This window comes from Oryzias latipes, chromosome 5 (genome assembly GCF_002234675.1).
Source record: "Oryzias latipes chromosome 5, ASM223467v1".
In the NCBI taxonomy this organism is placed as follows: domain Eukaryota; kingdom Metazoa; phylum Chordata; class Actinopteri; order Beloniformes; family Adrianichthyidae; genus Oryzias; species Oryzias latipes.
Window position 1 is genome coordinate 14,428,367 of NC_019863.2, and position 14,124 is coordinate 14,442,490.

General features: G+C 37.7%; 1 protein-coding gene across 1 annotated transcript in view; it reads right to left on the bottom strand.

The window, feature by feature from the left end:
- The window catches only part of LOC101157686 (metabotropic glutamate receptor 4), a 191,439-nt gene that overhangs the window by 48,978 nt on the left and 128,337 nt on the right, over positions 1-14,124 (bottom strand). The window contains exon 4 of the mRNA XM_004068826.4: positions 2,457-2,592. Coding sequence (XP_004068874.1) covers positions 2,457-2,592 — 136 coding nt within the window. The remainder of the gene's footprint in view (positions 1-2,456; positions 2,593-14,124) is intronic.

A 14,124-nucleotide genomic window follows, 5' to 3' on the forward strand; every position in this document is an offset into this window, starting at 1 on the left:
GGGACTGTTGGTGCGGAGTAAGCCCACCTTTTTCCCATCATCACTCAGTTTACTTGCTCTCCTGCTAGCTTACAGACCACCACAACCCCAACCTAACATTACCGGTGCAACTAAAATGGAGAAGAATATTGGAGCTATCAAGCTGTAAAGTTTTGAGCCATGTTTTGAGCAAGATCCCAGCTCAGCCAAAGGAAAAAGAGATGTATGTCGATCTATTTGTCTACAAGTGGATACATCAGAATGGCAATTGCTTGCCATTGCAGGTTCTACGTCACACCTACGCTTTTTCCAACTGCGCTTTTTCATCTGCTTCATGTTCACAACTATTTGAATAAAGAAATGTTCAGAAATACAATGTTAAGCTGAATCGGCTTTATTTACAGTACAGACCAAAGGTTTGGACACACCTTCTCATTCAAAGAGTTTTCTTTTTCACGACTATGAAAATTGTAGAGTCACACTGAAGGCATCAAAACTATGAATTAACACATGTGGAATTATATACATAACAAAAAAGTGTTAAACAACTGAAAATATGTCATATTGTAGGTTGTTCATAGTAGCCACCTTTTGCTTTGATCACTGCTTTGCACACTCTTGGCATTCTCTTGATGAGCTTCAAGAGGTAGTCACCTGAAATGGTCTTCCAACATTCTTGAAGGAGTTCCCAAAGATGCTTAGCACTTGTTGGCCCTTTTGCCCTCACTCTGCGGTCCAGCTCACCCCAAACCATCTCGATAGGGTTCAGGTCTGGTGACTGTGGAGGCCAGGTCATCTGGCGCAGCACCCCATCACTCTCCTTCTTGGTCTAATAGCCCTTACACAGCCTGGAGTTGTGTTTGGGGGTCATTGTCCTGTTGAAAAATAAATGATGGTCCAACTAAACTCAAACCGGATGGAATAGCATGCCGCTGCAAGATGCTGTGGTAGCCATGCTGGTTCAGTATGCCTTCAATTTTGAATAACAGTGTCACCAGCAAAGCACCCCCACACCATCACACCTCCTCCTCCATGCTTCACGGTGGGAACCAGGCATGTAGAGTCCATCCGTTCACCTTTTCTGCATCGCACAAAGACACAGTGGTTGGAACCAAAAATCTCCAATTTGGACTCATCAGACCAAAGCACAGATTTCCACTGGTCTAATGTCCATTCCTTGTGTTCTTTAGCCCAAACAAGTCTCTTCTGCTTGTTGCCTCCTTTAGCAGTGGTTTCCTAGCAGATATTCTACCATGAAGCACTGTTTCACACAGTCTTCTTTTAACAGATGTTGTAGAGATCTGTCTGCTGCTAGAATTCAGTGTGCCATTGACCTGCTCTCTCATCTGAGCTGCTGGTAACGTGTGATTTCTGAGGCTGGTGACTCGGATGAACTTATCCTCCACAGCAGAGGTGACTCTTGATCTTCTTTTCCTGGGGCGGTCCGCATGTGAGCCACTTTCTTTGTAGCGCTAGATGGTTGTTGCAACTGCACTTGGGGAGACTTTCAAATTTTTCCCAATTTTTCGGACTGACTGACCTTCATTTCTAAAAGTAATGACGCCACCCGTTGTTCTGTATTTAGCCACTTTTTTCTTGCCATAATACAAATTCTAACAGTCTATTCAGTTGGACTATAAGCTGTGTATCCACCTGACTTCTGCACAACACCCAACCCCATTTATGAAGCAAGTAATCACACTTATTAAACCTGACAGGGCACACCTGTGAAGTGAAAAACATTTCAGGTGACTACCTTGAAGCTACTCAAGAGAATGCCAAGAGTGTGCAAAGCAGTAATTAAACCAAAAGGTGGCTACTTTGAAGAACCTAGAATATGACATATTTTCAGTTGCTTCACACTTCTTTTTTTTGTGTATATAATTCCACGTGTGTTAATTCATAGTTTTGATGCCTTTAGTGTTACTCTACAATTTTCGTAGTAATGAAAATAAAGAAAACTCTTTGAATGAGCAGGTGTGTCCAAACTTTTGGTCTGTACTATATGCCCTCCATCATCAAAATAATGCCACTAGAACATGATAAAAACACCAAAAACAGGATTTGAGAGGGTCTTGAACTTCAGCTCAAGAACAAATAAGACTTTTTCGTTATAATTGAGTTTTTTTCATTGGTATTTTCTTTTTTTGTCACATTTTGAAATACCTATGTTCTGCCAGCAAAATGTGGAATTGGTAATAATGCAATAATATAGACACCAAGGTGCCCTCCGTCATGTTTCATAACCACATAATAGCATCTCTACATATTGTATAGCCCAAATAGTCTCATGCCGGAGTTCTGAATGAAACCTATCATAACTAAAAAAACATTTTCAAATATTCTCTGACAGAATTAAAAAAATAATAATGATAACTAATAAATACAGTGCTGTGAGGAGGCCCTTGCATTATGCCCCTACAGAACAAACAATTTGGCATATCTTATTTTATCTGTAATGAGAGCAACAATATTACCTGATATCATCTTCATTAGCAAAAAGTACGACAACTCTTGCATTTGGGTTTTCCCTGAGTCTGCGGACGATCTTGTCAAACTCGCCCTGCTTTGGCTCCCGAGGAATCTTGACGGACTGTGAGATGCACACAACACCTAGGAAAAAAACATTTAGAAATGTAAAGTATGGTAGATACACTTCCCCTTCAAAAAAAAAAAGAAGGCTAAAAATGTTGCTCCAATTTTTGATTATTTTTAAAAATGTAAATTATCCATATAAATTTGTATCAGTGCAAACTATGTTCACGCAGCTTTCCAAAAGTGTCAAAAGCTGCAGAGTGCAAAGTCAGAGGAACAACAAAAGCACACAATGACAACTACTTTGATTCCTTGCAAAAACATGAAAGACACAGGATGTTTAGATTTGTTTTGCTTCATAAAAGATCATTTCCAGAGTTTCTTGTGAGTGTGCATCACTGTAGCACATTAATGTACACAAGAGTTTCCTGCACCTCTAAACAGGACCAGGGAAACAATTAGAAACATTTCCTAGTACATGTTCTGTTTATGGCTCTCCCTGTATACGCTGCAGTGATGCATTACTTTTTTTTATTTGCTCCTTCTGTAATTAACTTTAAAACGATTGAATTATGACTTTATCATTGCCAAGGATGTGCAGTGCTGCCTGAGTTTCCTACCATCCAAGGTTATGTTAAAGAAACCTTTGTACAGAAAACACTAAAGGTATAAGAAAAAGTCAAGCATTTAAAAACTATAAAATCATTCTTCCAAATGTATGACATTCATTTTTATGTGACATTCATATTTATGAACATCCATATTCTGATGCCTGCAAGGAGAGAATGAAACTGTGGCATTATGGCTGCCACCACAGTCATCACAATGAAAGTGAGGATGTCAGAATCTGTCCTGATTTAATTGTCAGATACGACTGAGTCTCTTTGACACCTGATATTTATCAAACCGTCTTTGATGTCAGGCATGCAGATATTTTAAACAGGCAACAAATTATTGTGTTTAATCAGACACTCTGAGGGCGTCCCAGACAGGTATCAGGTCAATTATAACACAAGAAGGCTGACACGTAGGACTCCTGAGCAGCTGCTCACTGACATACTGCACAGTTTCCTTCTCAAGCACATTACATGGCTTCAACACAAAGGAAGAGTTAAAGACATCAACTATGATTCTGCAGGAACAGCTTTGCTTGTTAGAAGATCACCTACTAGACTAAATAAATGAATGAAAGGGTTAAGAAAGCACAACAGTCTGCATTAAGGCTCAAACAGAGGATACAATTGAAGATACAGTGCTCCAAATATTACATTTTTGACTTTATTATTATTATTATTTATCTTTTTTAGTATTATTATTTAAGAGGGTACAGTGCAAAAAAATAACACATGATTACACAATGAAACTAGCGATTGGAATCTGTATTCCTCTGGCTATAATGTAAAAAGCACACATACATGTGCATAATAATATAAAATACATACACGATGCAAATAGATAAAATATGACATCTCAACATATCACAATATTAAAATCATAGTATCAAACGGGCTTATGTTTTAGTGTTGGCAGCTGTGTTGTCTTTTAAATTCATTGTTTTCCTATTTCCGTTATGTTTCATACTATAGAAATGCAGTTTATTTTTTTGCATCATGTACTGTATACTTTGTTTGTTTTTTATTACTCATTAATCTTACTAATATAGTCATAGCAAAGTTAAATCTTAGTTATATATGCATACATTTCATAGATATCTTTTAAAAGCAGCACATTCTCAAGGCAGAATGCAATTATGTGTTTGGAGTAGGATGAAGGTCACTTTTGGTTATGGGCATATAATTGAGAGCAAAGCTGACTAAAAGATGAATTTTCAAGTGAGGTCCTAACTGACTTCATCAAAGCGGCCTATATAACAGATTCTCTGATTCATTTGCTTTATTTGAGTGTTTAGTAGTCTTAGATTTGATTTTATTTCTTTTTAACTAAAAGGGAAAAAAGTGGGCATGATTGACCACACAAATCATAGCGTCTAACTTTTTTCAAACAATAAACTCAATAATAGCTGTTCATAAGTTGACATTTTTAACTATGGGTTTTATCTGTGTGTCTGAGGGCGTGTAGTATTTTTCTGCACAGAGTGTGTGACTTGACTGCAGTTGCTGGAACATTTCATCACTTCAGCTGTGTAGCTGCAATGACCCACTTGTCGTGTTTATTCAAACAGGCTCCATTATCAGCCTTTTTCGGGTGTTTATTTAAATGGATGGGTTTAGATAAGTGAGAGTCATTCAAAACACGCATCACTCTGCACTTTTTTTACATGCCACTCTCGTTGTTGCTTCCTCACCGAATTTCATGAAGCTGCTACAGTGTCAGGCTACTAACAATGGAGCAATTTGTCTCAGTCCCGACGTATGATTCATTTTGTTTGTGCTCCCTGTGTTTTTGTGTACACTTAAACACTTTCCATTATGACAAAGAAAATGTGAAGACAATAACAAAGTGGATTTTAAATTAGAATAATTGAATTTGGTTTTATTATCAGAGTAAAACAGTATTTTGGTACATATATGCAATAGCCCCAAATAAACTGATTGATATTTTTTTTCATGTTATAAATGTATCAAAAGTTCAAGTTGATTCATTCAATGAGCCATTCAACCAGTTTCCTTTTGTCCTAGAACTGCAGAACTTTACTTGCACAAAATAGACTTAGCTATGTTCGTGTGTAATTTAACATTTACGCAATATGACCATACACGGCACATTTTTCAACTCAGCGGCTTTTACTGTTTGTGTCTTGCATTATTCCAATCTGTTCAACTCATACAATGCAAAGCATCCAACCTGCTAATGGCTTTTTTAAGTGTGTCAAGGATCAAGAAAATAAAATGACTTTGGTGAAGTTTGCTTGTTAGATTTGTAGTATGGAGTTAAATCTAAAAACTTTTAATGCTGTTTTTGTTTTTCCTCTATTTCAAGGCTGGTTAGAGTGAGTTTTATCTGCTTCACAAAACTTTGCACAAACAACTTTATTGCTTTGGCAAAACATAAAGTCATATTTAGAGAAAACAAACAAAAGCTAGAATACATCATATTATAAAGTATTTTGGGAACAAAAAGATTGTGTGAATAATATTTGCGCAAAAGGAAGTTGAAGTCATAGAAACAACAATAAAGATTATTTTTTTATATAGAATAGATAACTTTTTTCTCATAATTTTCCTTTTCTGTGACAATAATGTGTTGTGTATTTCAACCGATGTTCATCAACAATTTATTTAGTGAAATCACCACTTTAGGAACCACAAAAGAATAAGTTCTGTTGTCATTCCTCAGACAATTTTTTAGCTCCAATTCTTTTAGTTAGCCTTCAGATAGATTCCAAATATCATTTTTGCCTTTCAGCTGCTTCCTTTCGAAGATCACCAAAAAAACAAAAAAAGAAAAATCATCTGTGATACCTATGTTTAACTTGACTTTGGCTTTATGCTTGTTGCCTTTCCTGCCACAACCCTCTGCATATAGCCAGACATGTATGCTAACTTATGCTAATTTGTAGCAGTATAACCAGGAAAAGCAGCAGTGTATAATAAAAGAGGATTAAATTGTAAGCAATTTAAAGTGCAATGGAACAGTTGTTTTTTAAGGAAAACTACAATTATTTTGATTTGCGTTTTATTGAATACAACATTTGAAGAAAGTATTTCCACCTTAAACAATGAAAATTAGTATTTTATGTCTAAAATATATTACCTTCTATATAAATGACATGACTGCACCTACCCTACTTCCCTTTAATTGGTGCAATTTAAGAAATGATTTTATAACTTCATGATCTTGACCTTTAGGTCTACTTCACATTGCATGGGTTTGTCAAAATAATGCACAAAGCTGCAAAGAACGCAAAACTCAATATCTGAATGCATTATGTATTAGACTCAGCGCTTTTTATTTTAACACTGAAAGCAGAGAAAAGCAACTTAAAATCTTGAATTACATCTTGAGGCTGCACTCAACATAAGCTGACAAAAGCATTCTGCTTAAGCAAGAATTTTACATCAGCCCATTTCTCTGTCGAAGATTTGCCGCAATAATTTAAAGTATTGAAAAAGAAAAAAGAAAATCTGTAGTTTCCTGTACTAGACTAAACTTGTAAAAACATTGGTGCAATTGCTAACCTTGCAGCAATACAGGTTTACGCTTTAATTCAAATAAGTAATGCAAGAACCTTTCTGTCAGTGAGTGAATTTATTCCACAAAGAAAAGAAAAATAGTGTAACACAGTAAAATATATGCTGCTATAAATTACCTACAATGATCAGTCATTGCAGGATAATTCAGGATTGCAGAAAGTAATTTAATATTGTATGCTGACTTTTGATTTAGCAGCTGTAGCGATGACATTTAAAATCACTATTCACTGTTCTTATTTCCTCAGGGACTGTTTTACACATTAATTGCAAAAATCACAGACGCCAAATGGCCAGAGAGCTCAAGTTCGAGTTGAAGTTGTAAAATGAAAAGGTATTAAGAAACTGAAAGAGAATTCTAAAAGAAACACCCATGATGTATTTAGCTTTTTCCTCGTTTGCAAGACAAACTAAAAAACAAATGATCCATACTATCTTTTGGTTTGCTTTGTATTTGTTTATACGTGAGGAGATCTAAAATCTTTTCCACTCAAGCTTTTCCCCTTTCATTTCAAGTGTGCGCCTTTAACTACACCTGAGAGCCCAAACGGAACACAGCGGAGCCTAATGATTTGTTTGCACAGACAGGAAACAGGTGAGTCATTTGTTCTGCTGCAGTTTCTAGCAGAGCAGATTTTTCTGTGGTGCATTCTGTTTCATTATGTACATCTTCAGTTCTAATAATTAAACTAATAAAATGCAAAAGTATTAGTTCTGAAAATACAATTTGTTGTTTTTTTTCTGCACCACTGGGTTTCTTAATTGTACATCTTTTCCCAGTTATCAGTTTTGCACTCTTGTCTTTTTGTGTTTAGTCTGTAAAGCCACTCAAGGAAATAATTAACATGTGCCACTTGCCATCTCATTTCTTCTTTTTGCTTCTGACTTCAAAAGGCTGCCGCGTTCCTGTCCATTTATAGTCAACAAAAAGCAAGTAGATCTCTAGTTTCTGCTTGGAACCATTCTGTTAAATCAAGTGAGAACAAAACTATCAATCAAACTGTTGTCACGCTCAGCCTGAAGTAAAACCTGTTTGTCAATGGTGTGTGACATATGCTCTATAACGAAAACATTGGCTGAAAAAAAGGAAAATGAACTGCTGATCGAAATATTGTGACAACAGATTTTCAGAAGCTGAACCTAAGTAGCATGCAACAAGGTAGTTTGAGTTTTTCTATTACATTTGTGATTTCTATATACACATTTCTCTAACTCAGTTTTTTTTACAACTGATCTGAGTGCAGCAGACTGAGAAGAGAACTCTACAGTCCTCTTTTCTGTGTTGTTACTTAAAAAAAGTTAGTTGTTTCCAGGACAGGAGAGGGATGAAATCAGTCCAATAAATCCTGGAATATATTCAAAATGTCTTCACTTACTGGTAATGTTTTCTACATTGAAAATGGTCATGAATAGAAAATAATATATATATATAAATATTAGGACTTACATTAAATTATAAAAGAAAATGTATGCAATGTATAGATGCTGTAAATGTTTCTATGCATTATGTATACTGAATGCATATGAAAATATGCAATCAAGTTAATACTAGCATCAAATTATTATCCATAAAATAATTTTAAATACATATGTTTTGTTATTCTTTTTACATATTAATATTAATTGCATCGTTTGTGAACCCATGGAATTGCTGAGTATTAAACTGCATCATACAGTGCCTTGCTAAAGTATTCACCCCCTTGCATGTTTGTCCCTTTTGTTGCTTTCGTAAATCACTCATGGTCAATAAAATTTGTCTTTACTCACACAAACATTTACTAGAAAAAAAACTTCAATGGCAGTGTGAAAGCAGATTTTTACAAAGTAATGTCAATGAAACAAAAATATGAAATTAAATGTAATGTATTTCAATAATTATTCACCCCCTTTTAAATTGAATGTTCTAATTCAATATTAGTCCATCCAATTAGAGCCAACAGTCTAACAATTAGTGAAATGAAGATGATCTGAGTGGTATTGGTGTGTCCCAAGTGACTGAGTCCAATCGCTTGAAGGGTGCAGATACTGGTGGAGTGGTATTGCTTGCTTCCATTTCACTATGAAGACAGAGGAACTCTCCAAGCAACTCAGAGAATGGGTTGTTGAAAGGTACAAGTCAGGGGATGGATACAAAAAAATCCAAGGTATTGAAGGCCATATTGAAGGTATTGTAGGAATCTGCCAAGATCACGCTGTCCTCGTAAACTAAGTGATCGTGAAAGTAGGAGACTTGTGAGAGAGGCCACCAGACCCCTACGACTACTTTGAAGTAGTTACAAGCCTCAGCTGCTGAGACGGGAGAGACTGTGCATGTTTTTCCAGGTTTTTCAAAGTGTTATGGGAGAGTGGTAATGAGGAAGCCACTGTTGAAGAAAAAACACATTAGAGCTTGACTAGAGTTTGCCAAAAGACATGTGGAAGACTCTATGATCAAGTGGAAGAAGATTATTTGGTCTGATGAGACCAAAATTGAGGTTTTTGGCCATCAGACAAGATAATATGTTTGGCGGAAACCAAACACTGAACATCATCAAACACACACCATCTCCAATGTGAAGCATGTTGGTGGCAAGATCCTGCTGTGGGGATGTTTCTCAGCAGCAGGCTTGCAACGATAGAATGAATGCAATACACTGAAATCTTGGAGGACAATCTTTTTCTGTCTGCAAGAGAACTACGGCTTGGGAGGAGATTTATTTTCCAGCAAGACAATGATCCAAAGCCTACTGCAAAAGCTACTCAGGAATGGTTCTAAATCCTAAAAGGTCTAAACAAACTATTTTATGCAAACCCATTTGAAAAGAATTTACAAGTCAGTGCAGATTGAGTCTTATGGCATTAAGAACATTTTTTATTTTATTTTTCTTACTTTTTTTTGTAATGATAATATTTAGGTTCCAAGGTTACCAGCTCAGAGGAAAACAGAGATGTACACAGATCCAGTTGTCTTCAGCTGGATGCATCAGAATGGATTGGAGCACAGAGCTCGTAGTGTGCCATTGTAGGGCCTACATCACAACTACAAGCTTTTTCTAACAACATTTTTTTTTGTCTGCTTCTGATTCACCACATTTTAAATTATAATATGCTCAAAAAAGCAATTTTAGTAATAATAAACTTAATAATGTCAGTACAGTCATGTGAAGAAATTAGGACAACCTAATTAAATATTCAGCTCTTTCTTAAAAAATATTCATATATCAATGTCCAATCTTCTTTGTGATTTAATAAAAATCAAACCAAAATATTACTATTTTTCCAACTCATAGAGAAAAAGATTTGAACAAAAATTCAAATGTCAAAGAAGGTCAAAGTTTTGACCTCCTGTTTACTATTAGCTTTTTTTGTTCCTTTGGCGGAAATCCTATAATTGAGACACTTTTTCTGGCGTCTGCCAGACCCTTAAATGTTTCTTAAGCTTGAAGTGTCTAAACTTAAACGTAAGCAGAAATTGCATTCTTTAAAATGGCATTTCATAGAAAATTTTAGATAAGCTTCAATTTTTTTTGTTGTTGTCAAGTTATACCACTTGGATCACCCAATGATGTTCAAATTTGTATTAAATGTATATGTATCCAAATATGTGTGAAAATATATTTACAGGCTTTCATAGGGAGTACTAATTTTTCACATGACTGTATTTCTCCTCCATCTTGAGAAAAAATGCCACACGAACATTTTAAAGACATCAAAAACACATTTTCATCGGAGTGGGTATTTAAACTTTTCTTTTCCTTGTGTTCCTTGTTCCTTTTATGAATGTTGACTGTCCCTGAACAGAATGAAGGACAGAGCAGAACACCATGTTACTCAACTTAACTGTGTGCAAGCCTTATGAATGACAGCAAAGGTTTTTGAATGCTGACTTTGAGCTTTAGTAAATAGAAACTTGATCAGAGTGCTAAAACATTGTTGCCATATCTATGTGATCTAATCTTAAATGTTTAGCCCTCTATACACTCCTACAGATTGGAGACACATTTTGATTTGGTCTCTCAGGGCCACACTGAAGGACACTCTAGTTAAAGTGAGTCGAGATTTCCACCTGAGCTTTTACAGATTAGTCTAAGCTGTCTCTGGCCATTATTAAAGCCTGCATCAAAATGAAATTGTTAGAGCATAAGGTGTGCAAACACGCACCATCACAGAATAACAGATCCGTTTTCTCTTGTCTTCATCCATCCTTCCATCCTCCACAGGTTATTTGTTGTTTATTTGTGTGGTTGTTCAAAGCACACATACCAAACTGAGCTAAAGATTGTTACATGGTAGCCAGAGTATATCAGCCTAAATGATTCATCCAGAGTACATTACAAGATAAATGTTGCAACCCCAATCAAGTGTGTAATTGCTGACATACCTCATTATTTAAGCAAAAAACTACTTCAATCTCCTACTCATGCTGCAAGCTAAAATCAGCTCATTAACATAAAAAAAAACAGATTTTGAATGTCAATTCACTCATTAAAAAGCCAAAATTAGCTATATATTTCAGTACATTTTGATCTAAAATGTCAAAAAATATGTTGTCACTGCAACAGGCTACAAGGCTCACTTGTAACTCAAGAAACTTGTGACGAAGTGCACAGCCTACGAATCAAGATTGTATATATATATATATATATATATATATATATATATATATATATATATATATATATATATATATATATATATTTTTTTTTACTTGTCCTGTTCAACAACTGAGCAGATAGAGAGTGGGTCTTTATGTTCTTCTAAAGTGGATGTTGAAATGTAAAAAGAAGGAGGGAGAGTACCCAGCAAACCCCACACGAAGACCCCCACCGCGGCAGTAGCGGCAGCCAGGAACCCCCCAACACCCGCACGGCAGCAGATAGAGAACAACCGCCCGCCGGGCGATCACATCCACCACCCAGGCCAGGGCCAGCAGGACCGCCACGGGGTCCCCCAAAGCCAGAGAGCGGAGAGGCACCGGGGGACAGAGAGTGCAAGCCCCAGTCCAACCTGGAGAGAAGCCCCCCCGCAGTGCTGGTAGAGCCCAACGCGTGGCCCCGCCCCAGGAGAGCACCCCAGGCCCCAGACAAGCAACCCACCGCCACCCAGGAGTTCTGCCACCCCCTGACCCCGGGCATGGGACAGGGCCCCCCAAAGGAGACCCGCCCTACGCTCCAGACAACTGCCCACCCAGTCCACGTTGGTCCAGGTGAGAGCAAGACAGGGGCCAGCCACACCTGCCCAGGACGAAGACGCCCCAGAGCAATGGGGCACCAGAAGAAGTGTTGTTACCATGGCCTGACCAGGTTCACCCATAGTAAATTTGGATAAAGCCATTGCTCGAGAGCAAGGACCAGAACCCACACCACAGGAACAAGGACACCCCCAGGCTCAGGTGTGATTTGAACCCCGGCCCCGGGTCTTGCTAGAGAGCACAGGGAACCCCGAGTGGAGAGAGGGCCGTCGGGCACAGGAAGCCAGCACCCAAGGAACACGGCCGGCGTTGCCAAGGGCCTGGTCCCCTCTACCAGGGATGGGGTAAGGGACAGATGGTCCGAGGTCCCACCTTCCTTGTATAATGCATGTGTGTTTGTTTGTAAACATGTGTGTGTGCATGCGTGTATGTGTGTTGTAGAGTATATTTTTGAGGAGTAAAGGGTGTGTGTACTAAGGGGGTGCAATCAAAATTGGCGGGTAGGGCACTGGGCCCTAAATGTGTAAGGTGCAGTTAAAATTGGCGGGTAGGGCACTGAGAGGACATCTGCTGCTTGCTGGCAGTAATGCCCAAGAGCTCCCCCTACCAAGGGTCCAACATGTCTACGGTGCGATTAAAACCGAGAGGGGGGGGCCTGTTCCCATGAAAAATGATGAACGATTATTTGCGTGTGCACTACTGAAAGGGTGGGTAGACTTTTTTTTTCACAAGCCTGCATGTGAAGTGATGTTAATATTTAAAAATTTTTTCACATGTTGAAAGCTTAAAAGCCCAAAGGCTAAGAAAGTTAGAGAACTGTGCTCATGATGCAACATGTAAAGAAACAAAAGTGAATTTGAATGCATAGGCAGTCATTGTGCATCTCCATTATGTCATGTACGGGCCTCCCACTAACAGATAGATTGACAGAGGCATGTCATAGCCATCAGGCTTTCAAAGTGTTAGACATTAAAACATTGGACAGTTGCATAATGGCTTCAGTGTTATTTCTCACCTCTGAAGTAGAGGCTGTGGTTTCAATCAAGCAATTGACTCCAGCCTGACCTCGTTCCTCTGACTACAGTCCACAAGCCCCTTTGGTGAGGCTCAATCCACACACTCTGCCCTTAGAACAGAAGTGGTTTAGAATGTAGCCTACCTAATTGACTTTGTAATAGTGTCATAGTTCACTGCCACCAAATTGACTGAATTTTCAAGTACACTCTGGCAACTCAGATACAGTGAAAAAGTAGGAAAAAAAGCTTTTCAGTGCAACCCTTTACTTGTTTACTAATCATAAAATGGATTTTCTTTAAAAAAAAAAAAAATGGCCATTAATTAAATGCAGCTGTCCTCCTGATGCATTGATAATTTTCCCAGATAAAATTATGTCTCTGATGCTAGAATGATGTTCTGTTTCTGGCTAAAAAAAAGTTGAAATGTTTTAACTGGGTTTATTCCATGTTGAAAAGGTGCATTAAAAAATTCACCACATTAGCAATTGAAATGATAGAAAAATCCAAACATTTTACTGCAAAATGCACAAAGCTTGTTCTTGACTGATTAGAATGAGCAATTGAAACGGCTTTGTTTTATAGGAGAACAATTGAGAACAGTAAAACAGATTTAATTTAGTGTGCTTCTCCAAAAAAATGAATAAAACCACTCATAGACGAATAGAAATAAGTCTAGGCATTGATGCTCAGACTGGTGCTCCATAACTCATAACCCCTGATAATGTGGGAAGATCAGCATCAGGAATTCCTTTACTGTCATTGTATGCACACCAAAAATTGTGATTAATACAGGTGTTTAAAAGAATATATAAAAGTCAGGTTTGAAAATAAGAATACATTTAAATTAGACATCCCTACAGTTTGTGTGATAAACAAAACATTTAGGAAAGTGTTCAGCAGAGCCAAGGAGAGAGACAAAATTGAGATCCTGCAAATTATTTAGTAGACTTTCTAGGCCAAGGGTGTCTAAACTTTTTGCAAAAGGGAACAGGTTTGGTGAGGTGAAAATGTGTAAAGGCCAACCATTCTGCCTGCGTTTGGTTGTATTAACGTATGTATTTAAACCCTTTTATTAACCTTTTATTTCACATTGGGATACTTTCAGTGGCTGGGTAGCTCGGTGAAAGGCTCCCCCGCAGGAAACCAGGGTTTGATTCCCGGAGGGGAATGGACAATGGTAATGGGGGCAATTACCATATCAATGGCGCGCAATTAACATCACCCAGTGAGGGCCATTGGGCAAGGCCCTTAGCACTACTGCCTCCCGAGTGCG